At 45.1% G+C, this 23,849-nt stretch overlaps 4 protein-coding genes across 4 annotated transcripts; all 4 read right to left on the minus strand.

Annotated features, from left to right (window-relative positions):
* Positions 1-2,611: 2,611 nt before the first annotated feature.
* On the minus strand, positions 2,612-10,548 carry LOC133473336 (zinc finger protein OZF-like). Its single transcript, XM_061764997.1, has 3 exons — positions 10,124-10,548; positions 9,473-9,769; positions 2,612-3,728 (listed from the first exon to the last, which is right to left on the minus strand). The coding sequence occupies exons 1-3, from the start codon at positions 10,242-10,244 to the stop codon at positions 2,662-2,664; spliced, it is 1,485 nt and encodes a 494-aa protein (XP_061620981.1). The 5' UTR covers positions 10,245-10,548; the 3' UTR covers positions 2,612-2,661.
* On the minus strand, positions 8,409-9,461 carry LOC133473362 (oocyte zinc finger protein XlCOF22-like; the record flags this gene model as incomplete). The annotated part of the gene is made up of 1 exon (XM_061765055.1): positions 8,409-9,461. A coding segment is annotated over one exon (978 nt), but the record flags the coding sequence as incomplete, so codon positions are not given.
* A 2,071-nt stretch (positions 10,549-12,619) lies between the features above and the next one.
* LOC133473341 (oocyte zinc finger protein XlCOF19-like) lies at positions 12,620-16,065 on the minus strand. Its single transcript, XM_061765002.1, has 2 exons — positions 14,524-16,065; positions 12,620-14,222 (listed from the first exon to the last, which is right to left on the minus strand). Exons 1-2 carry the CDS (start codon positions 14,627-14,629, stop codon positions 13,342-13,344), a joined length of 987 nt encoding a protein of 328 aa, XP_061620986.1. The 5' UTR covers positions 14,630-16,065; the 3' UTR covers positions 12,620-13,341.
* Positions 16,066-16,214: 149 nt separating this feature from the next.
* LOC133473340 (gastrula zinc finger protein XlCGF8.2DB-like) lies at positions 16,215-17,658 on the minus strand. The gene is made up of 2 exons (XM_061765001.1): positions 17,525-17,658; positions 16,215-17,162 (listed from the first exon to the last, which is right to left on the minus strand). The coding sequence occupies exons 1-2, from the start codon at positions 17,640-17,642 to the stop codon at positions 16,243-16,245; spliced, it is 1,038 nt and encodes a 345-aa protein (XP_061620985.1). The 5' UTR covers positions 17,643-17,658; the 3' UTR covers positions 16,215-16,242.
* Between the last annotated feature and the right edge of the window lie 6,191 nt (positions 17,659-23,849).

The raw sequence follows: 23,849 nt of genomic DNA on the forward strand, positions 1-23,849 counted from the left end.
TCTGGGATTCAACTTCCCGACGGACCCTCCTCTCCAGCACCCCTGAATAGACCTTATCAGGGAGGCTGAGGAGTGTGATCCCCTTGTAGTTGGAACACAGCCTCCGGTTCCCCTTCTTAAAAAGGGGGACCACCACCCCAGTCTGCCAATCCAGAGGCACTATCTCCGATGTCAACCATGACAGCCCCACAACATCCAGAGCCTTGAGGAACTCTGGGCGAATCTCATCCACCCCTGGGGCCTTGCCACCGAGGAGCTTTTTAACCACCTCGGTGACCTCAACCCCAGAGATAGGAGAGCCCGCCTCTGAGAACCCAGACTCTGCTCCCTCATGGGAAGGCATGTCGGTGGAATTGAGGTGGTCTTCGAAGTATTCTCCCCACCGGGTCACAACGTCCCGAGTCGAGGTCAGCAGCGCCCCATCCCCACTATACACAGTGTTGATGGTGCACTGCTTTCCCCTCCTGAGACGTCGGATGGTGGACCAGAATTTCCTCGAAGCCGTCCGGAAGTCTTTCTCCATGGCCTCACCGAACTCCTCCCATGCCCGAGTTTTTGCTTCAGCGACCACCAAAGCTGCATTCCGCTTGGCCAGCCGGTACCCATCAGCTGCCTCAGGAGTCCCACAGGCCAAAAAGGCTCGATAGGACTCCTTCTTCAGCTTGACGGCATCCCTCACCATTGGTGTCCACCAACGGGTTCGGGGATTGCCGCCACGACAGGCACCGACCACCTTACGACCACAGCTCCGGTCGGCCGCCTCAGCAATGGAGGCACGGAACATGGTCCACTCGGACTCGATGTCCCCCACCTCCCCTGGAACGTGAGCAAAGTTCTGTCGGAGGTGGGAGTTGAAACTCATTCTGACAGGGGATTCCGTCAGACGTTCCCAGCATACCCTCACAATACGTTTGGGCCTGCCACGTCGGACCGGCATCTTCCCCCACCATCGGAGCCAACTCACCACCAGGTGGTGATCAGTTGACAGCTCCGCCCCTCTCTTTACCCGAGTGTCCAGGACATGCGGCCGCAAGTCCGATGACACGACCACAAAGTCGATCATCAAACTGCGACCTAGGGTGTCCTGGTGCCAAGTGCACGTGTGGACACCCTTATGCTTGAACATGGTGTTCGTTATGGACAATCCGTGACGAGCACAGAGGTCCAATAACAGAACACCGCTCGGGTTCTGATCGGGGGGGGCCGTTGCTCCCAATCACGCCCTTCCAGGTCTCACTGTCATTGCCCACGTGAGCATTGAAGTTCCCCAGCAGAACGATGGAGTCCCCAGCGGGAGCGCTCTCCAGCACCCCCTCCAAGGACTCCAAAAAGGGTGGGTACTCTGAACTGGTGTTTGGTGCATAGGCACAAACAACAGTCAGGACCTGTCCCCCCACCCGAAGGCGGAGGGAGGCTACCCTCTCGTCCACCGGGGTGAACCCCAGCGTACAGGCGCCGAGCCGGGGAGCAATAAGTATACCCACATCTGCTCGGTGCCTCTCACCGTGGGCAACTCCAGAGTGGAAGAGAGTACAACCCCTCTCGAGAGGACTGGTACCAGAGCCCAAGCTGTGCGTGGAGGCGAGTCCGGCTATATCTAGTCGGAACTTCTCGACCTCACACACCAGCTCGGGCTCCTTCCTGCCAGAGAGGTGACATTCCACGTCCCTAGAGCCAGCTTCTGTAGCCGGGGATCGGATCGCCAAGGTCCCCGCCTTCGGCCACCGACCAGCTCGCACTGCACCCGACCCCTATGGCCCCTCCCACAGGTGGTGAGCCAATGGGAAGGGGGACCCACGTTACCCTTTCGGGCTGTGCCCGGCCAGGCCCCATGGGTGCAGGCCCGGCCACCAGGCGCTCTCCTACGAGCCCCAACTCCAGGCCTGGCTCCAGAGGGGGGCCCCGGTGACCCGCGTCCGGGCAAGGGAAACCTGAGTCCACAATTTGTCTTCTTCATAAGGGGTCTTTGAGCCGTGCTTTGTCTGGTCCCTCACCTAGGACCTGTTTGCCATGGGTGACCCTGCCAGGGGCATAAAGCCACAGACAACTTAGCTCCTAGGATCATTGGGACACACAAACCCCTCCACTGCGATAAGGTGACGGCTCAAGGAGGGGTAGGGTATTCTAACACTAATTAATATGAACAGCAACATCATATCTAAGGCTTTAGCCAACAGACTAGAAAATATTCTCCAGTCGTTAACACGTTCTGACCAAACAGGTTTCATTAAAGGACGGAGCTCCACCAACAATGTCAGGCGACTGATAAACCTAATAAGTATGTCTCAGCGTAATAACCGAAAAACGATTGTCTTTTGACAAAGTTAACTGGTCTTTTCTTTTTGATGTACTTGACAAATTTGGCTTCGGTGACTCATCTGTTGACTGGATCGCAACGTTATACAACTCATCCAAAAGCAACTGTCACCACAAATGGGATCACGTCACAAAGTTTCACTTTACAAAGAGGAAGTAGACACGGATGCTCCCTCTTGCCCCTGCTATTCGCACTATTTATCGAATCGCTGGCAATCGCAGTCCGGCAGAACACTAACATTAAAGGGATCTGTACTCCTACTGTATGTCAGAACACAAAATCAATCTTTACACAGATGATATACTTCTTTATTTACAAGAGCCCAAGGCATCACTTCATTGTCTTCATAGAGAATGTTTTGCCACAAGACGAACAGGAATATGGTTTCCAGAATGTGTTTTCATGTGTTTAACCAATCCTGAACGATCAATAAAACTGAAGCCACAGACTGAGCAGACAAAAGGTTTCTCACCAGTGTGTGTTCTTTTGTGTATTCTTACAGCTCCCTTTCGAGAGAATCTTTTACCACAAACTGAGCACGCAAACCGTTTCTCTCCAGCATGTGTTCTTTTGTGAATACTTAAACCTCCCTCTCTAGAGAATCTTTTATCACAAACTGAACAGGCAAAAGGTTTTTCTCCAGTGTGTGTTCTTGTGTGCATGATTAGGTTTGTCTTTAAAGAGAACCTTTTACCACAAACTGAGCAAGCAAAAGGTTTCCCACCAGTGTGTGTTCTACTGTGTGCTGTTAAATTTGTATTTTTTGAGAATCTTTTATGACAAACTGAACAGGCGAAAGGTTTTTCACCAGTGTGTGTTCTTGTGTGTGCTGTCAAAGTGCATCTTTGAGCGAATCTTTGACCACAAACTGAGCAGGCAAAAGGTTTCTCACCAGTGTGTGTTCTTGCGTGCGTTGTTAAACTTGTCTTCACAGAAAATGTTTTACCACAATCCGCACAGACAAAAGGTTTTTCCCCAGTGTGTGTTCTTGTATGTATGTTCAAATTTTCCTTTCGTGAGAATTTTTTCCCACAAACCAAGCAGGCAAACGGTTTTTCTCCGGTGTGCGTTCGTGTGTGTATTTTTAACAATGACTTGTTGTAAAACGTTTTGTCACACTCAGAACATTTCACGCTTTTGTTGTTAGTGTGACATGTGACATCGTCCTCATCATCAGTGTCGTGGGAGTGGGACATTAAGTTGTCACTATCTGAGAGTGGCGCTGAGAGGTCATCTGATTGGGCTCCTCCATCAGCTTCTTCACTCTTCACAATGACACCGGTAAATGGAACCTTGGCGATGTCGTTTGCCTGTTCTTCCTCTTTAATGAGTGGGCGCACTGGCTCCTCCTCTTCTTCCCTACGAGGGCGCTCTGGCTTCTGCTGCTCGGGACGAAGATGGTCACTGATGTCTGCAGGACACAAGAAGACACAGTTGGTTTGGTGTCAAGTCGAGCTTTGCTCAGTCTCATGTTGTAACTTTCATGTGGGTGTTATTGTTTATGTGTTTTGGCAATGTTTTAAGATAAGAAGGGAAAGTCAGATGTAACAGCAACTAAATGAAGGAAAGAAAATGAAAATACTGACTAAAAAAATGTCAACAAAATAAAATACTCCTTTTGAATAAAATCAAGGTACGTGTTATCAACTAAAACAATTTAATTAGAATTTAACTGCAATGTTCCTTGCTCCTGTTCTTACACCCCTAAATTCAATTTTCTTGAATGCCCATCCAAGATCGAGCATCGAAGAGTCTCCACGGAGGAGCTGTACTCGAGGAACCGAACGATGTTTCCTTTGTGAAGTCTTTTATCTTCTCGACAGTGACGTATAAAATGGCCGCGTACCAGCTGGATCGTAAACACAGCAAGACTTCAAAATTTCACTTTGTCACGTGATTGGAAATCGGGGCCTATCACATCATTTTCAGCTGATCGAATAGTTTTGTTGTTTGACACAAAATTGTAAGTGTTCTCTGTTCCACGGGTGGGGTTTAAGTGGAGCCTTCTATTACGATTATAATCGGTTTTGAATGAAAATGCTCCATAAAAACACCTCAATCGGAACAAACAGGCCGAATCCAGATGGAATTTGATTCGGTTTCACAAGGGTGGACATGGGCCGGTATCAGATTCTGACGGTACGATCATCATGCACGCGTCATATGCTTCTTGTTTGACCTTTGCCACCTCTACCTTTGCCCTGTGTCGCATCTCAATATATTCCTTTCGCCTCTCCTCGGTCCTCTCAGTGTCCCACTTCTTCTTAGCTAACCTTTTTCCTTGTATGATTTCCTGTACTGTGAGGTTCCACCACCAAGTCTCCTTCTCTCTTTTCCTGCCAGAAGATACACCAAGTACTCTCCTGCCTGCCTCTCTGATCACCTTGGCTGCAGTGGTCCAGTCTTCTGGAAGCTCCTCCTGTCCAACGAGAGCCTGTCTCACCTCTTCCCGAAAAGCTGCACAACACTCGTCCTGTCTCAGCTTCCACCACATGGTTCTCTCCTCTGCCTTTGTCTTCCTAATCTTCCTCCCCACCACCAGAGTCATCTTACACACCACCATCCTATACTGTCTAGCCACACTCTCCCCTTCCACAACCTTCCAGTCGGTAACCTCCTTCAGATGACATAGTCTGCACAAGATGTAATCCCCCTGCGTGATTCTACCTCTGCTCTTGTAGGTTACCCTATGTTCCTGCCTCTTCTGGAAAAAAGTGTTCACTACAGCCATTTGCATCCTTTTTGCAAAGTCTACCACCATCTGTCCCTCCAAGTTCCTCTACTGGATGCTGTACTTACCCATCACTTCTTCATCACCCCTATTTCCTTCACCAACATGTCCATTACAATCTGCACCAATCACGCCTCTCTCTGTCTGGGATGCTCAGAACTACTTTGTCTAGCTCCTTCCAGAATTTCTCTTTCACCTCTCAGTCACATCCTACCTGTGGGACATAGCCACGAATCACATTATACAACCCCAATTCCAATGAAGTTGGGACGTTGTGTTAAACATAAATAAAACAGAATACAATGATTTGCAAATCATGTTCAACCTATATTTATTTGAATACACGACAAAGACAAGATATTTAATGTTCAAACTGATAAACTTGATTGTTTTTAGCAAATAATCATTAACTTAGAATTGTATGGCTGCAACACGTTCCAAAAAAGCTGGGACAGGGTCATGTTTATCACTGTGTTACATCACCTTTTCTTTGAACAACATTCAATAAACGTTTGAAAACTGAGGACACTAATTGTTGAAGCTTTGTAGGTGGAATTCTTTCCCATTCTTGCTCGATGTATAGCTTCAGCTGTTCAACGGTCCGGGGTCTCCGTTGTTGTATTTTACACTTCATAATGCGCCACACATTTTCAATGGGAGACAGGTCTGGGCTGCAGGCAGGCCCACACTCTTTTACTACAAAGCCACGCTGTTGTAACACGTGCAGAATGCGGTTTGGCATTGTCTTGCTGAAATAACCAGGGGCGTCCATGAAAAAGATGTTGCTTGGATGGCAGCACATGTTTCTCCAAAACCCGTATGTACCTTTCAGCATTAATGGCGCCTTCACAGATGTGTAAGTTACCCATTGGCACTAACACAGCCCCATACCATCACAGATGCTGGCTTTTGAACTTTGCGTCCATAACAGTCCGGATGGTTCTTTTCCTCTTTGGCCCAGAGGACATGACGTCCACAATTTCCAAAAACAATTTGAAATGTGGACTTGTCGGACCACAGAACACTTTTCCACTTTGCGTCAGTCCATCTTAGATGAGCTCGGGCCCAGAGAAGCCGGCGGCGTTTCTGGCTGTTGTTGGTAAATGGCTTTTGCTTTGCATAGTAGAGTTTCAAGTTGCACTTACGAATGTAGCGCCGAACTGTATTTACCGACATTGGATTTCTGAAGTGTTCCTGAGCCCATGCAGTGATATCCTTTCCACATTGTCAGTTTCTGATGCAGTACCGCCTGAGGGATCGAAGGTCACGGGCATTCAATGTCGGTTTTCGGCCTTGCTGCTTACATGCAGTGATTTCTCCAGATTCTCTGAACCTTTTGATGATATTATGGACCGTAGATGATGAAATCCCTCAATTCCTTGCAATTGTACGTTGAGGAACATTGTCCTAAAACTGTTGGACTATTTTCTCCCGCACTTGTTCACAAAAAGGTGAACCTCGCCCCATCTTTGCTTGTGAATGACTGAGCAATTCAGGGAAGATCCTTTTCTACCCAATCATGGCACCCACCTGTTCCCAATTAGCCTGTTCACCTGTGGGATGTTCCAAACAGGTGTTTGATGAGCATTCCTCAACTTTCTCCGTCTTTTTTGCCACCTGTCCCAGCTATTTGGGAACGTGTTGCAGCCATCAAATTCCAAGTTCATGATTTATTTGCTAAAAACAATCAAGTTGATCAGTTTGAACATTAAATATCTTGTCTTTGTAGTGTATTCAATTAAATGTAGGTCGAAATTGCAAGCCGCTTGAACCTTTCTTGCCTCTGTACACGGCTTAACCATTCCAATGGTTACATTCCTCCTTGCGTGTTATTTTGTTATTCTCGTAGCCACTCGTGCTGCTTAAACTGCGGGTAAAATTACCCCATTGTAGGATTAACAAAAGGTTATCTTATTTTTACAGATTACTAGATGTGAACAGTGTTGTATTATAAACGTCGTACTGTAATGGGGATTCCATCAGAAATAAACACAGGAATGTTTTTTTTTTTTAACAATAGAAAGCAATTAAATACCAAAGCAGTGAGAGTGTGAAGTGAACAAACCTGCTGTGTGTAACACAACTCGAGGCAGCAATTGACGTTGTCGCTCGTCCTCCTCTTTTGTTCCAGAAAGTTCCTCCAATTGAGCTTCTTCTCTCAGACTCATTGCACACATTTGCACAGTGAAAACGCGCACTTGACCTCCGCTTGGCGATGTGTCGCGAACAAAACGCGTCGCGTTGCTAGCGGCTAGCAAGCTAAGCTAGTTCGAGAGGTTCCAACGTGCACCGAGACGAAGTTGATCTGGAAACGAAGATTTCGTGAATACTGTTTGAGTTGCGTAAAGTACTGACGGGCGTACTGTGTGGAGGCGTCAGGACGTTCAGCACAAATTCAAGTAGATTTATTTATTTAGTGAAGCGCGTGTGGTCACGTGAAAACACGTACACGGAAGTAAAGCTGCTGCAGATGTCGTACGGCAAGCCAATTGCGACAAACTTTGCCAATCCGCAGATATCGGATACCTGAATGATTAGCAATTTTTACCTATGCTATATGGAACCCTTCCCAAATAGCATTTGTTACCTGCTTCCTAAAATTTGACTTCACCATGTATAATAAATCAAACTATAAATGTTGACACTTTTCCCAAACTTTAGGTTTATTTTCTTTAAAAAAAAACACACACACAAAAGACTGCAGGTTTGTCTTTAAAGGTAAATATACATAATTCGTCTCTCGGCAGGCCTGGGAACGGCTCGGGATCCCCCCGGAAGAGCTGCACGAAGGGGCCGGGGGAGAGGGAGGTCCGGGCCGCCCTGCTCAAGCCGCTGCCCCCGCGACCCGACCTCGGATAAGCCCAAGAAAATGGATGGATGGAAAATAGCGACACTACACAAAACTAGCTTCTACGCAATGCGAATAAAGGACACACAATCAGGTGGCATCAGTGATGTTATGGAAGTCAGGGAGACGCCACATGTCAAGTGTAGAAGTGAAGAAGCGTTTTTGGTGGTGCTGGCTCGCGTGACATTTGACGTCATAGGCAGCAACCGTTTCAGGACTCGAATAAACCACCTTTGGCCTCTTACATGAACCACCTTGGCGGTCCAACCGGATGCCGGTAAGGTGAATGGTTGGTGCGTGGGTGTTGTTTTCCACTGCATGATGTCACAGCAATTGGCAGCGCTTTCTTACAACTGTGGTTGTTTTTTTTTCTCCAAAGGCCGTAAATGTCGCGAGCCAATGCGGGCTGCCATCTTGGACAACAAACACTAATTTTGTCAGTCCTGTGCAAATGTAATCTAAACAACAATATTTCTTCAACTTGTTGGTGAAAAATCACCAAAGAATGATCATTTGTATTCATGAAGATTCCTTTATGTCAACAATAATACAATGTAACAATCTAATAACAATATCACGAGCAGTTTTCATTTGCGCTTCTCACCAGCACGCTTTTCTGTTTCTTCAGCATGTGTTCTTGTGTGCGTTGTCAGAGTTGACCTTCGAGAGAATCCTCTGCCACAAAGTGTGCAGGAATAGGGCTTCTCCCCAGTGTGTCTTTTCATGTGTTGAGTCAAATTTGAACGTGCACTGAAACTTGAGCCGCAAACTGAGCAGGTACAAGGTTTCTCGCCAGTGTGTGTTCTTGTATGCATTGTTAAACTTGCATTTTTCGAGAATCTTTTACCACAGACTGAGCAGGCAAAATGTTTTTCTCCCGTGTGGGATCTTGTGTGTATTATTAACTCTCCCTTGTCAATAAATCGTTTACCACACACAGAGCAGGCAAAAGGTTTTTCTCCATTGTGTCTTCTTGTGTGCGTTGTTAAATTTGCCTTCAAAGAGAATCTTTCACCGCAAACTGAGCAAGCGAAAGGTTTCTCTCCTGTATGTGTTCTCGTATGTATGTTTAAATCTCCATTCTGACTGAATCTTTTCCCACAAATTGAGCAGACAAAAGGTTTCTCCCCAGTGTGTGTTCTTGTGTGCGTTGTTAAACCTGTCTTTAAAAAGAATCTTTTACCACAAACTAAGCAGGCAAAAGATTTTTCTCCATTGTGTCTGCTTCTTGTGTGTGTTGTTAAATTTGCCTTTACAGAGAATCTTTTACCACAAACTAAGCAAGCAAAAGGTTTTTCTCCGGTGTGTGTTCTTGTGTGCCTTGTTAAACCTGTCTTTAAAAAGAATCTTTTACCACAAACTAAGCAGGCAAAGGTTTTTTCTCCATTGTGCCTGCTTCTTGTATGCGTTGTTAAACCCGCTTTTAAAGAGAACCTTTTACCACAAACTAAGCAAGCATAAGGTTTTTCTCCAGTGTGTGTTTTTGTGTGTCTGTTCAGCGAGAACTTGTTGGAAAAACGTTTGCCACAGTGAGAACATTTGAAGCATTTTTTGTCGACGTGATGTGTCATTTCACCTTTCGAGTCTTCCTCCTCATCATCATTCTCATCATCATTGTCATTGTCAGATGAGTGTGACGTTATGCTGTCACGATCTGAATGTGGAGCGGCGAGTCTGTCCGATTGGACTCCTCCACAGCGGTCGCCGTCACCTTCTTCACTCTTCACAATGACACCAGTCAATGGCAACTTGGTGATGTCATCCTCCTGCTCTTCGTCTTTAAGGTGAGGAGGCCAAGGCTCCTCCTCCTCCTCCTTGAAGTGGGCGCACTCTGGTCCCTGCTGCTCGGGACGAAGATAGTCTTCACTGACGTCTGCAGGACACAAGAAGACAAAACATACACGGTATGTATATGTCTAAAATTCAGGTTTAAAAAATGTTTTCAGGGGCTAGGACTAATTAATGCTATTCTAATTTCAATGGAATCTGATTTGATATAAAAGTATTCAGAGTTACGAGCCCGGAGACAGAACCAATTAAGCTCGTCAGCATGGGGACGAATGTAGTGCACAATATTTTAAAATGTGCAAAAATACGTGTAAATGTGTCAGTCGTTAAAAAACACACGAAATAAACAGGAATGTTTATGAAATGACTTTCACAAACGTGACTTAACTTCCACCTCTGTCGTTAATCCCCAATTTGCGGGAGTAAGAAGTGCACAAACCTGCTGCGTGGAACTCATCTCCAGGCTGCTTGCAAACAGCGTCCCGCCGTTTTCGTTCCTTCTCTTTTGCCCGAGAAATTTCCGTCTCGTACTCTTCTTCCTTCACACGTTTTGCGCACATTTTCCCCACGCGACAATCGCAGCACTTTACCGTCACACTTGATCTCTGCTGAGCGATGCGTTTCTGACAAAAGAAGGCGTCTCTTTGTTAGCGGCTAGCAAGCTAAGCTAAGCTCGACTCGCTTGAGGAGCTTCAACGTTCACTGAAAAGAGTTTATCCGGACACGAATATTGAACTAATGGTGTTTTAGTCCAATAAAGTAGCGACGGACGTACAGTTTCGATGCTTCAGTACGTGCAGCGCTAATTCAGGAAGACATATTTAGTGAAGAGTAAAAAAAATGTATGCGGAAGTATAGTTGCATTGGAAGCAGTACGGCAAGTCTACTCGGACAAACTACGTGAAGTCGCTCATATCACGACAGTAAGCGACGAAGCGTTCCAAATTCGAAAACGTTGAATCTTCATTTGGGGGAATGCAAGACAAGGGTTAGGGACAAGACACTTCAGTGGAATCCATTTTACAATAAATATATGTAGACATGGCTACATTCGCATTTATATTATGCATGCATGCAGTGTAAACTTATCTATTATGTAAACAAGATTAACTGCTGCACTAAACCGCCCGGCATTCATTACAACATATTTTAGTACACAAACCGAACTGTTTGTCAAATCAGGTCATTTGTAAACCTCAGTTCATCTGTCTGCTGATTAAGGAGCCGCGAAGGATTCAATGATTCCCAACACAGCCTCAGTTTCTTCCGTTTATTCCGCAGCGTTATTGACAGCTGCTCTTCTCCACGAGCACACATGTAACTCTTAAACGGATACTTATGAAAGAATCTTTCATGACACAAACTTCAACGGAATGGTTTATCTCCAGTGTGTGTTCTTGAGTGTACTACTAAATCCGCCTTTCTTAAAAATCGTTTATCACAAACTAAGCAGGCAAAAGGTTTTTCTCCTGTGTGTGTTCTTGCATGCATTCTTAAATCTCCCCTTTGAATGAACCTTTTATTGCAAACTGAGCAGGCAAATGGTTTCTCACCAGTGTGCGTTTTCGTGTGCTTTGTTAAATTTGTCCTGTCTGAGAACTTTTTACCGCAAACTGAGCAGGCAAAAGGTTTTTCCCCAGTGTGTATTCTTGCGTGAGTTGTGAAGTTTGTCTTGTCAGAGAATCTTTTGCCACAAACTGAGCAGCCAAAGGGTTTATTCCCAGTGTGTGTTCTTTTGTGTACAGTCAAAGAGCATCTTTGAGTAAATCTTTTACTGCAAACTGAGCAAGCATAAGGTTTCTCACCAGTGTGTCTTCGTGTGTGCATTGTTAAATTTGTCTTGACAGAGAATCTTTTGTCACAAACTGAACAGACAAAAGATTTTTCTCCAGTGTGTGTTCTTGTGTGCTTTGTCAAATTTGCCTTCAAAGAGAATCTTTTCCCACAAACCAAGCAGGCAAAAGGTTTCGTCCCGGTGTGGGCTCTTGTATGTTCTTTCAACGCTGACTTGTTGTCAAACGTTTTGTCACAGTGAGAACATTTCACACGTTTGTTATCAGTGTGACACGTTGTATCACCTTTACAGCTTTCGTCATGCTCATCATTGTCGTCGGTATCAGACGATTGCGACGTCATGTCGTCACTGTCTGACAGTGGCGCCAAGAGGCCGTCCGGCTGCGATCCTCCGCAGTGGTCTCCATCACCTTCTTCAGTCTTCACAAGGACACCGGTCGATGGAAAATGGGTGATTTCATCCTCTCGCGCTTCCTCTTTAAAATGGGATAAATGTGGCTCCTCCTCTTCGATGTGGGCGGTTTGTGGCTCCTGCTGCTCAGGACAAAGATCTCCTTCCGTGACGTCTGCAGGGCACCAGACAAACACACGTGATTTGGTCAAGACAAAATGTGCTTAGTGACGTCTCGTGTTGTCACTTTGCTGTTGTGTATTCGTGTTTATACATGTTTTGCCAACGTTACCATATCCTTTTTGGACCCCGAGAGGGAAAATGTAGGTGTTAGAGCGCTTTTGTTTTTTACAATACTAGTAGTAGTAGTCGTGATGAGATCAATGAGATGCTGGACTGGTTTAAAGAAGTTCCGAGCAAGTGTGAAAGCAGGGAGGTTGGCGACTGTTTGATGTTTGATGGCAGGCACTCAGCCATTTTTACACTGAGGTCCACATGATGAAGTCATCAATAAGCTTTATCGCGATTGGTTGGTACGATCCAAATGTTTACTCTCTGCAACACATACCGCGCACCCCTAAACTTTCGGTAAGCCGCTGCTGAAATGAAGTGAAAAATGCTGTAAGCCACTGCTCACACTCAGAAGCTCACACACGGACAAAACTGCTCAACCCGACTCCAACCCCTGACGTCACTCACCAGGCCACGCCCCTTATAAGGTGCACATCCAATAATGAATACTAGAGTTCGTACAGGGATTGCAATTTTTATTTTTTTTGAATGACTCGCACATATGAGACGTACAAGCATCTCCGGAAAGTAGTCATTAAACAAGTGAGAGTATAAGAAGTAGACAAACCTGCTGTGTGGAACACATCACGTGGCTGCGTGAAAACAGCTTCCAGACGTGGCCGGTCTTCCTCTTTGGACATTTCCTCCTCGCACTCTTCTTCTTTCACACATTTTCGCACGACCATCGCAAGACTTTACCGTCACGCTTGATGTCTGCTGAGCGACGTTTCTTGTTAGCGGCTAGCGGGCTTAATTCAGCTAAACTGGGCCGAGAAGTTTTGACGTGCACAGGCTTGGGTGTGATGAGTGAAAATTTACCAAAAACTGTTATTAGCCACAATTAATTCATAATTTAACAAGGGGTGTAATTACTTTTTAATACAATAGAATTAGGCATCCTAATAAAACTTTCACTCGCAGTTTTCATTTTCTTGGGAGCCATTTTGAGCGCTAGCTTTGAGAAAATAACAAAAAAAAATAAGCAGAGGGGCAATGATGTCCCTGACGTCCCAACGGATCCTTGCATGTGTCTGTTTCAATCCTTTTTGGAGACGCCAAAAAAAATAAATAGCGTGGGATTCCAATTGTTCATAAAGCAGGTCATTCGTAAACAGAGATTCCGCTGTATAGTGATTCTGGAGTCAATGATGACCAACACAACTTGAGTTTCTTCTGCGGCTTCAATGACCGCTGCTCTTCTCAGCAGCACACTCGTGTGTTTCTTCAGCATGTGTTCTTGTGTGCGTTGTCAAAGTTGACCTTCGGGAGAATCCTCTGCCACAAATTGTGCAGGAATAGGACTTCTCCCCAGTGTGTGTTTTCATGTGATGAGTCAAATTTGAACGTGCACTGAAACTTGAGCCGCAAACTGAGCAAATACAAGGTTTCTCACCAGTGTGTGTTCTTGTGTGTATTGTTAAACTTTCTTTTCGAGAGAATGTTTTACCACAAACTGAGCAGCTAAAAGGTTTTTCTCCATTGTGTCTTCTTGTGTGGATTACTAGATCTCCCTTCTGATTGAAACTTTTACCACAAACAGAGCAGGCAAAAGGTTTCTCTCCAGTGTGTGTTCTAGTGTGCCTTATTAAATTTGTCTTTAAAAAGAATCTTTTAGCACAAAGTAAGCATGCAAAAGGTTTCTCCCCAGTGTGTGTGCCTGTGTGCCTTGTTAAATTTGCCTTTAAAGAGAATCGTTTACCACAAACCAAGCAGGCGAAAGGTTTTTCTCCAGTGTGTGTTCTTAAGTGTCTTTTCAATGATGACTTGTCAAAAAAATAATTGCCACAGTGAGAACATTTGACATGTTTGTTGTCAGTATGACGTCTCCTTTCACCTTCATAGTGTCCCTCATCATCATCAGTGTCAGAAGAGTGTGACGTCGTGTCGTCACTATCTGATCGTGGAGCCGAGAGGTCATGTGATCGGGATCCTCCATCCTCTTCTTCACTCTTCACGACGACAGTCAATGGAAACTCGCCGATGTCATCCTCCAGCACTTCCTCTTTAATTCGGGGCGACTCCGGCTCCTGATGCTCAAGGTGAAGCTCGCGTTCGCCGACGTCTGCAGGACACGAGGAAACAAACACAAATGGTTTGCTTGAGTTGAGGTTTGCTCAGTCAAGTCGAACGTGACTTTGTTCTTGTATATTATCACTTATACGTGTTTTTGACAATGTTTACAATATTCTTGAATGCATATGATGGGACAATCTAGTGGACCCCCGCTGTTCGCAGGGAAAAGAGACCGTGACATCATCAACAAGCATTTCTGTTGGGGAAATTTAACCGTCTCCTGCATATAACGCAAACCCCCAGCTTCAGAAAACTCCAGTGAAATGGGGAGAGGGGGTGGGTGCACAAACCTGCCGTGTGGAACACCTCACGAGCCTGCTTGAAAACAGCGTCCAGCGGTTGTGGCTCGCCCTCTTTTGTCCGACAAATGTCTTCCTCGTGCTCTTCTTCTTTCATACTTTTTCCACACACTTTCACACGACAATCACAACACTTGACACTCACACTCGATTTAGGATGTGTTGCCACCAAAGGCTTCAGTTCTTTATGAGCGGCTAGCAGGCTTAGCGAAGGTAAACTAGAAGCTTTGCCGTGCACCAAAACGATTTTATCCGGACACGACTATTTAACTAAGGATAGCTTACTCCAGTAAAGTAGTAACGGACGAACAGTGTCGAGGCTTCACTGAGTTCAGTCCTAATTCAGGAAGAATTAGCGACGCTCGTGTGCTAGCGTAAAAAAAATAATAAAAAAAAAAGATATGCGGAAGTCTTGTATCGCTGCATTTGAAGTCGTACGGCAAGTCGACTTGGACAAACTACGCGCGACGGACACGAATGCGTGAATAAATGCAACAACAACAAAAAACAACGCTAATAGATCACAATTTGGTGAACGAGCATGTATTCTAAAAACAACAATAAAACGTTTAATTATGTATTCACTTGAAGGAAAAGAAGACCAAAAGTAACTTGATACAGCCGTGTGTGGGAAAGGAAACAAAAGATGCATAAAAGTTTAAGGATTTTCTGGGCAAGAATTCACGGTTCCATCAATCACAGCAAGTTGTCCAGGTCCAGAAGGAATAAGCAGCCCTAGACCATCATACTACCACCACCACGTTCGAATGTTGTGATGATGTTCTCTTTCTGAAATGTTGTGTTACAGTTACGCCAGATGCAGCGAGACACACACCTTCCAAAAAGCTCAACTTTCATCTGGTCAGTCCATATAATACTCTCCCAAAAGTCTTGGGAATCATTCAGATATATATATATATTTTTTTATTGTTGAGTCATGCCCACTAACCTTAACTGAGGCGAGGAAGGCGTGCAGTTCTTTAGACGTTGCCCTCGGGTCCTTTGTGACCTCTTGGATGAGTCGTCACTGTGCTCCTGGGCTAATTTTTGTCGACCAGCCACTCCTTGGAAGGTTCACCGATGTTCCATGTTTTCTCCATTTGTGGAGAATGGCTCTCACTGTGGTTTGCTGGAATCCAAAAACTTTAGAAATGGCTTTTGTAACCCTTTCCAGACTGATAGATGTCAATGACGTTATTTCTTATCTGTTCTTGAATGTCTTTGGATTATGACATTTTGTTGGGAGTTTTTGAGATCTTTTGGCCAACTTGATTTTGTCAAATGTTCTATTGAAGTGATTTCTGGATTGGATTACTGGAACGGCAAATTTACTCTTCGCTAACTTGCGCGGAGGGACTGCTTCACAAAGCTGCATCCACACAAAAGCGCGATTCAAATTTGATTTATTATTATTATCAAAATATCAGAGGGTGGATATAAAAATAAAAAAAAACCTGCATATAAAAAACACAAACACTAGACAGACAGTTTACACAGTGCAGTAAAAAGCACAATTTATCCTTCCACGCCTGTGCTGAAGCAAACCGAAAATAAGAGCGAAAACCAAATTTGAAAAAAAAATGCACAGACCAAATTGTTCGTAAACCAGGTATTTGTTAACCGAGGTTCTGCTGTACAGTGATTACGGATTTGGGAATGAGTCAATAAAGATCAACACAGCCTCAGTTTTCTTCTGTTTATTCTGCAGCTTCATCGACAGCTTCTCTTCTCACCGGCACACTTGTGTCTCTTAAGCTCATAATTGATATGGAAACCTTTATTACACACACTGCAACTGAATGGTTTCTCACCAGTGTGTATCATTGTGTGTGTTGTTAAATTTGTCTTTTTAGCAAACTGTTTACCGCAAACTGAGCAGGCAAAAGGTTTTTCCCCAGTATGTGTTCTGTGGTGTATTTTTAAATCTCCCTTCTGAGTAAACCGTTGGCCACAAACTGAGCAGGCAAAAGGTTTTTCTCCAGTGTGCGTTCTCGTGTGTCCTGTTAAATTAGTCTTTGAAGAGAATCTTTGACCACAAGTTGTGCAGGCAAAACGTTTCTCCCCAGTGTGTGTCCTTGTGTGCGTTGTTAAATTTGTCTTGTCAGAGAATCTTTTACCACAAACTGAGCAGGCAAAAGGTTTTTCTCCTGTGTGTGTCCTTGTGTGCGTTGCTAAAGTTGTCTTTCTGTTGAACGTTTTACCACAAACCGAACAAGCAAAAGGTTTTTCGCCAGTGAGTGTGCTCTCATTTCCTTTCAGCGATGAGTTGTTGAAAAACGTTTTGTCACCGTGAGAACATTTGTTGTCAGGGTGCCATGTTACATCTCCTTTAAAGTGCTTTTCTTCATCATCGTCATCATCATCAGAAGAGTGTGACGTTATGTCGTCACCGTCGGATAGTGGAGCTAAGAGGCCGTCTGCTTGTGATCCACCACTGTGGTCACCATCACCTTCTTCTTCGTCATCATCTTCACTCTTCAGAACGACACCAGTCAATGGAAACTCAGTGATTTCATCCAACTGCTCTTCTTCTTTAATATGAGGAGGATCTGGCTCCTTCTCCTCCTCCTCTTTAATGTGGCGGCGGCACTCGGGCTCCTGCTGCTCAGGAAAATCTCCCTCACTAACGTCTACTGGACACAAGAAGGCAAACACATGTGGTTTGGCAAAGTCTGACTTTGTTCAGTCAAGGCAAGGTAAGGCAGCTTTATTTATGTCGCGCATTTCATACACAATGTGCTTGACATGATTAAAAATAAAAAAGAGTAAAAGACATTTAAAAAACAAAGTACAGAAATAAAAGACAGCTTACTAAATTGACCAAAAGAACGAATAGTGCCTGTTCATGCAACCATAAGCGAGATCTTCCTGACACTTTTCAAAGTGCACCCAGGCTTCTGCTGGACATCTTGTCCCCATCATCATCATCATCATCGGAGGCCCAAAACTTTGGAGTCACTGGATATATCAAGATCTTAAGCAGTGAACCGACCTGCTTTTTGTAAGACAACTCGAGGCTGCTTGCAAACTGCAAGTTGTCGCTCGTTCTCCTCTTTTGGTGCACAAAGTTCATCCTCGCACTCTTCTCCTTTCACACGTTTTGCACACATTGTCGCACGACGACCACGGCAGATTTACACTCACGCTTGATCTCCGCTGACTGATAGCAAAGGCGTCTCTTTGTTCGCGGGTAGGAAGCTAAGCTAAGCTAGCTCGAGAAGCTCGGAAAGCTAGAAACTCAAATGTAACGGACGGGGTTTTAACCCATCAAAGTGGAGATGTGTTGAGGGTTCACTACGTTACAATACTCGTTCGGGTGGAGAAAAAAAAATATTTCAAGATCGTAGGGGGAGGAAGCAGAAGAAGAAGAAGAAAAAGAAGAAAAGAAAAGAAGAAGAACGAGGCGAAGAAGAAGGAGGAGAAGAAGAAGAACGTGGAGAAGAAGAAGAACGAGGCGAAGAAGAAGGAGGAGAAGAAGAAGAAGGAGGAGAAGAAGAAGAAGAACGAGGAGGCGTTCTGTCTGCTCAGGTGTCTTTACGTGGACGACGGCGAGGGCATGACGGACGAAGTGAAAGCGAGCTCGGGCATGACGGACGAAGTGAAAGCGAGCTCGGGCATGACGGACGAAGTGAAAGCGAGCTCGGGCATGACGGACGAAGTGAAAGCGAGCTCGGGCATGACGGACGAAGTGAAAGCGAGCTCGGGCATGACGGACGAAGTGAAAGCGAGCTCGGGCATGACGGACGAAGTGAAAGCGAGCTCGGGCATATACGCGGTGACCGTGACAAGGAAAACCCGCAGAAGATGATGAATGAACGCCTCATCGAGCACCCCGCATGATGCGCTGGGAAACGAGCTGTTTGCAAAACCCCAAGGCTACCCCTTGAAAGAAGGACAGAAATATGAATATGAACAGTTGACGCAACCCGGATAATCGAACTCCGGAGAAGTGCGTGCAATGCCGATCGATTGGTGGCCCGGGTCCTTACCTTTGTGAATTTAGCATGAAATGATAGTCTTACGTTATACTTCCCAAACAAACAAACCAAAACAAATCCAGGCTGCTAATCATGTTTTCTGCATAAAATGTCACTCCGCAAAGATAGACAGCCGTTTGTCGTTTGCATTGCGGCTCATGCTGTAAATAACCGCAACATTTTGTCACAAAAACTGCTGTCAGTTTGACACATGCACATTTACTATATCTGCCAACTTAAAGAGTTAACTCCAAGTATCAAATGTTACACCTAAATATCGTTTGTTAAATGTATTTAAATATTAAACCCAAATGTTAAATATACATTTAAATATGTGTGTGCGTGAGTGTGTGTGTGTGGAAGGCTTGATGGTGATGAAGGAGGAGTTTGAATTGGAGCGATTAGGGAAGGTGGAGCCAGCGCAGGTTCAGGAGGACAGGGGTGATGTGGTCGTGGGAACGGGTGCGAGTGAGGGGGCAGGCGGCCGACTCGAGATTGGCGGTTGGAGGGGAGGGTGACAGAGTGGAGGGGTCGACGCTGAGGTGGAAGAGAATTTGGAGTGATTATGATTAGGTTTGATTTGTAATTTCAGGATGTAATTTCAGAAAGACAGTTTGACAGGTCGGAGTGGTTTGAGGTGGTGATGGATTGGGAGGAAATGTCGAGCCAAGATGGACGTCATCGGCATACCTGTGTAACTGGAGAGCGAGTGGGATCAGGTGGAGGATAAAGAGGAGGGGACCAAGCACTGAGCCCTAGGGGACACCTTGGAATAGGTGGGCAGCGGAGGAGGCGCAGTTGTTGATGAATTGACTGAGCAAACCTTGACTTTACTAAACCGTGTGTGTTCGTCTTTTTGTGTCGTGCAGACGTCAGTGAATATCTTCATCCTGAAAGGCAGGAGCCAGAGTCCCCCCGCATCAAAGAGGAGGAGGAGGAGCCACAGCTTCTTCACATTAAAAGACAGGCGCTGGAGCCCCCTCACATTAGAGAGGAAGCTGAGCCAGATTTACCTGACATTAAAAAGGAAGATGAGCCAGAGTCCCCACGCCTTTGAGAAGAAGAGCAAGAGGATGATATCAGTAAGCTTCCGTCGACTGGTGTTATTGTGAAGTGTTAAGAAGGTGATGGAGACCGGTGTGGAGGAGCCCAATCACGCGACCTCTCAGCTCCACTATTAGATAGTGACAACACAACGTCACACTCTTCTAATTATGATCATGATGATGAACACTCGAAAGGTGACGTGACATCAAAATGCAACAAATGTTCGTGCTGTGGTAAAACCTTTTACAAGTCATTGTTGAAAACACACACAAGAAGACATGTTGTATGTTGTTAACAGTTTATTAAAGGTTACCAACTTCGCTTAAGCTAAATTGAATGCTAGAAATAAGTACCTGTAAATTGAAAATTCAGGGCATTAACCTCTGTTTATTTGAACTTAGCCAAAATATCTGTCCACGTAAGCAACAATATGGCCATAGTTCAAAAAGTTGAACTGATTGAGCAAAATCAGTGTGATATTTGGATTCAGATTGATTTTAAAATTGTCTTAAACAAGCTAAAAAAAAATGTCTTGGAGTCAATGCAGACGAACATTCAGCAAGCTGCTCTGCTAATTTTCAATCGGTCAAAAAAAGCTGAGCAGCAGCTGAACAAGCCCAAGCACCCAATGAGGTAGGAGGCAAGCAGCTGCGCGTTACATTATATGGCTATTATGGAGGAAAAAAAACCAAGGAATAAAAACTGTTAGGAAATAAAAAGCCAATGGTCTATTTATTTCAGAAGGATTTGGAGTTCCCGTCCACGTTCACTTCCTGCGTTTACAGCAGTCTGCCATATGCTGCTTGGGATTCCATTCTAGAATTTGCAGACTTGTGGGCAGGGTCTTGGCCAGATTGAGGCACTCACGCCCCCAACTGGAACCCTCTTCTGGAGAGTCACCACGAACAAAATCTGAATACAATAATTAAAAATGTATTTTTTCCCCCCCCAAAATTGAAAGAAACGATTGCCCCTGAAATCCCCCAAAAAGTCTCAGCAATGTAGGAATATACAGTACATATACTTAGAAATATATAAATGTACATACAGCGGCTGAAATAAACATTTAAAATGTCACAATTTTTCTCACTAAATATACTTCCAAAGGTGCTATTGACCTGAAAATTCCTCCAGATGTTCACCATAGATACAAAGAATATAGAACAAATAAGATCATAAATTAAGTTGTGTGTAAACATGTGAACTGACACAGGGAAAAGGTATTAAAGACATGAAGAAAGTGAGGTGTAAAAAGGCACGGAAAGCCAAGACCTAAAATCGATTAATAATCAAATAACAATCCAGCATCGTCAGTGCAAATGAATATCAGCAGGTTGAGTCCCAATTGATGGCCTACAAAAAGGTCTCATTGCCAAGGTGTGAGTCAAGACACATTTCATCATGGGTAAGAGCAAATAGCTCTCTCAAGAACATCACAAACTAATTGTTGCAAAACATAACGATAGCATTGGTTGTAGGCGCGCATCTAAGCTTCTGAACGTTCCAGCGAGCACAGTTGGGGCCATAATACGTAAGTGGAAAGCCAATCATACCACCAGAAATTTGCCTGGATCTGGTGCTCCTTGCAAGATTTCTGACAGAGGAGTGCAAAGAATAATCGGAAGAGTTGTCCAAGAGCCAAAGACCACCCGTGGAGAGCTTCAAAAAGACCTGAAATTAGCAGGTACTGTTGTCACAAGGAAAACAGCCACCCTTTTCCGACTGAGGACCATGGTCTTAGATTTGGAGGTGCTGATTCTCATCCCAGCCGCTTCACACTCATCTGCGAACTGCTCCAGTGAGAGTTGGAGGTCACGGCTTGATGAAGCCAACAGAACCACATCATCTGCAAAAAGCAGAGATGCAATACTGAGGCCACCAAACCTGACCCCCTATACGCCTCGACTGCGCCTAGAAATTCTGTCCATAAAAGTTATGAACAGAATCGGTGACAATGGGCAGCCTTGGCGGAGTCCAACCCTCACCGGGAACGAGTCCGACTTACTGCCGGATATGCGGACCGAACTCTGACTCCGGTCGTACAGCCCGTATCAGGGGGTTCAGTACCCCATACTCCCTACACACGACTCCCCGAGGGACACGGTCGAATGCCTTCTCCAAGTCCACAAATCAGGCTGAGGAGTGTGATCCCCCTGTATTTGGAACACACCTTCTTAAAAAGGGGGACCACCACCCCAGTCTGCCAATCCAGAGGCACTGTCCCCGATGTCCACGCGATGTTGCAGAGGCGTGTCAACCAGGACAGCCCCACAACATCCAGAGCCTTTAGGAACTCCGGGCGAATCTCATCCACCCCCGGGGCCTTGCCACCGAGGAGCTATTTAACAACCTCGGTGACCTCAAACCAGGAGAGCCCGCCTCAGAGAACCCAGACTCTGCTCCCTCATGGTAAGGCGTGTCGGTGGAATTGAGGAGGTCTTTGAAGTATTCTCCCCACCGGCTCACAACGTCAACCAGGTGGTGATCCCTTGACAGCCCCGCCCCTCTCTTCGCACGACCACAAAGTCGATCATTGAACTGCGACCTAGGGTGTCCTGGTGCCAAGTGCACGTGTGGACACCCTTATGCTTGAACATGGTGTTCGTTATGGACGATCCGAGACGAGCACAGAAGTCCAATAACTTGCAAGATTTCTGACAGAGGAGTGCAACGAATAATCGGAAGAGTTGTCCAAGAGCCAAGGACCACCTGTGGAGAGCATCAAAAAGACCTGGAATTAGCAGGTAGTGTTGTCACAAGGAAAACATTGAGTAATGCACTCCGCCGCCATGGCCTGTATACACGCTCACCACGCAAGACCCCATTGCTGAAAAAAAAACATGTCAAAGCTTGTTTCAAGTTTGCTGAACAACATTTGGACAAGCCAGTTAAAGACTGGGAGAATAACATCTCGTTTGATGAGAGCAAAATTGAACTCTTTGGATGCCATCATGCAGACCACGTTTGGAGGAGAAATGGCACTGGACATCCCCCTAAAAACACCATACCAACAGTCGAGTTTGGAGGTGGGAACATGATGATGTGGGGCTGCTTTTCAACAAATGGTACTGGTGAACTTCCCCTTATTGAAGGAAGGATGAATGGGCAAAAATCTGCGGCCATCTACGAGGATGATGAAAATGAAACGAGGGTGGACATTTCAGCAGGATAATGATCCAAAACATGCTGCCAAGGAAACTGGTTACAAAGAAAGGAGGAAAAAAAGCTGCTACAATGGCCCAGCCAATCACCTGACTTGAATCCAATCAAAAATCTATGGAAAGAACTGAAACTCAAGGTCCAGAAAAGAAGCCCACAGAACCTTCAAGATTTGAAGACTGCTTGTGTGGAGGATTGGGCCAAAATCACAGCAGAGCAATGCATGCGACTAGTTTCTCCATACAGGAGGCGTCTTGAAGCTGTCATCGCAAACAAAGGCTTTTGTACAAAGTATTAAATAAATATCAGTTGGCGTGTACAATACTTTTTCTCTGTGTCATTTCACATTTTTACACACAACTTAATTTCTAAACTTATTTGTTCTACTTTCTTTGTATGTATGGATTCCTTGGGTTGTTCCCAAGAGCTGGTGAAATGTTCAGGTCAACAGCACCTTTGGAAATTTTATTTTATTTAATGAGAACAATTGTGACGTTAAATACTTATTTCAGCCGCTGTATGTTCGTCATTTAATGTTTTTATTTAAAATCCCCCTGGCTCCCCTTTATACTATTTTATGTAATATGTATTAATGACTTATGTGTCCGTTTGTCATTTTTTTGTTCGTAAACTGAATATTTTCAATAAAGATTTGGAAGGAAAAAAAGTCGGCAGAGAGGGCGTGTCCTGTGGAGAAGGCGAGCGGGAATCTGCGCCCCATGCTTGCGCAATTTAGCGAGACGCAAAAGTCGGCAAAGTCGCTCAATTGCGTGTACAAAGTGTTGACAGAATGTTTAAAATGTCTGAAATCCGAATGTTGAGAACTTTTGTGAACGCGCGACTGAATGCGGCCGGGGAGGAAATCTCTGCGGTGTTGGAAAGAACGTTCGCACAGTATGAGGAGGAACTTCGTCGCACGAAGGAGGAGAACCAGGGTCAAGGTCAACTCCTGAGCGTCGTCTTCAGCAAGCCCCCTTCACGCTGTGTCCGACGGTGCAGGTTTGCTCACTTCTTACGCTCACATGAAATGTTTAGCAACTCCTGAACATTCATTTCTTTACAATATTTGTGTGCAGTGGTGGCATAGCTGCAGGGATCATCATGTAAGTGCGAAACTACAATAAATGACGAAAG

The sequence above is a fragment of the Phyllopteryx taeniolatus genome, unplaced genomic scaffold (genome assembly GCF_024500385.1).
Source record: "Phyllopteryx taeniolatus isolate TA_2022b unplaced genomic scaffold, UOR_Ptae_1.2 contig_24, whole genome shotgun sequence".
NCBI lineage: Eukaryota > Metazoa > Chordata > Actinopteri > Syngnathiformes > Syngnathidae > Phyllopteryx > Phyllopteryx taeniolatus.

Bases quoted from the DNA above. Each gene is read 5' to 3' on its own strand.
- LOC133473336 (XM_061764997.1), bottom strand. From the start codon at position 10,244: ATGTGCGCAAAACGTGTGAAGGAAGAAGAGTACGAGACGGAAATTTCT. The intron at 9,770-10,123 runs GTTTGTGCACTT...TGTGTCCTGCAG, and splicing joins AGATGAGTTCCACGCAGCAG to ACGTCAGTGAAGACTATCTT. The intron at 3,729-9,472 runs GTGAAATGACAC...TGTGTCCTGCAG, and splicing joins TGAGGAGGAAGACTCGAAAG to ACATCAGTGACCATCTTCGT.
- LOC133473341 (XM_061765002.1), bottom strand. From the start codon at position 14,629: ATGAAAGAAGAAGAGCACGAGGAAGACATTTGTCGGACAAAAGAGGGC. The intron at 14,223-14,523 runs GTTTGTGCACCC...CGTGTCCTGCAG, and splicing joins TGAGGTGTTCCACACGGCAG to ACGTCGGCGAACGCGAGCTT.
- LOC133473340 (XM_061765001.1), bottom strand. From the start codon at position 17,642: ATGTGTGCAAAACGTGTGAAAGGAGAAGAGTGCGAGGATGAACTTTGT. The intron at 17,163-17,524 runs GTCGGTTCACTG...TGTGTCCAGTAG, and splicing joins AGTTGTCTTACAAAAAGCAG to ACGTTAGTGAGGGAGATTTT.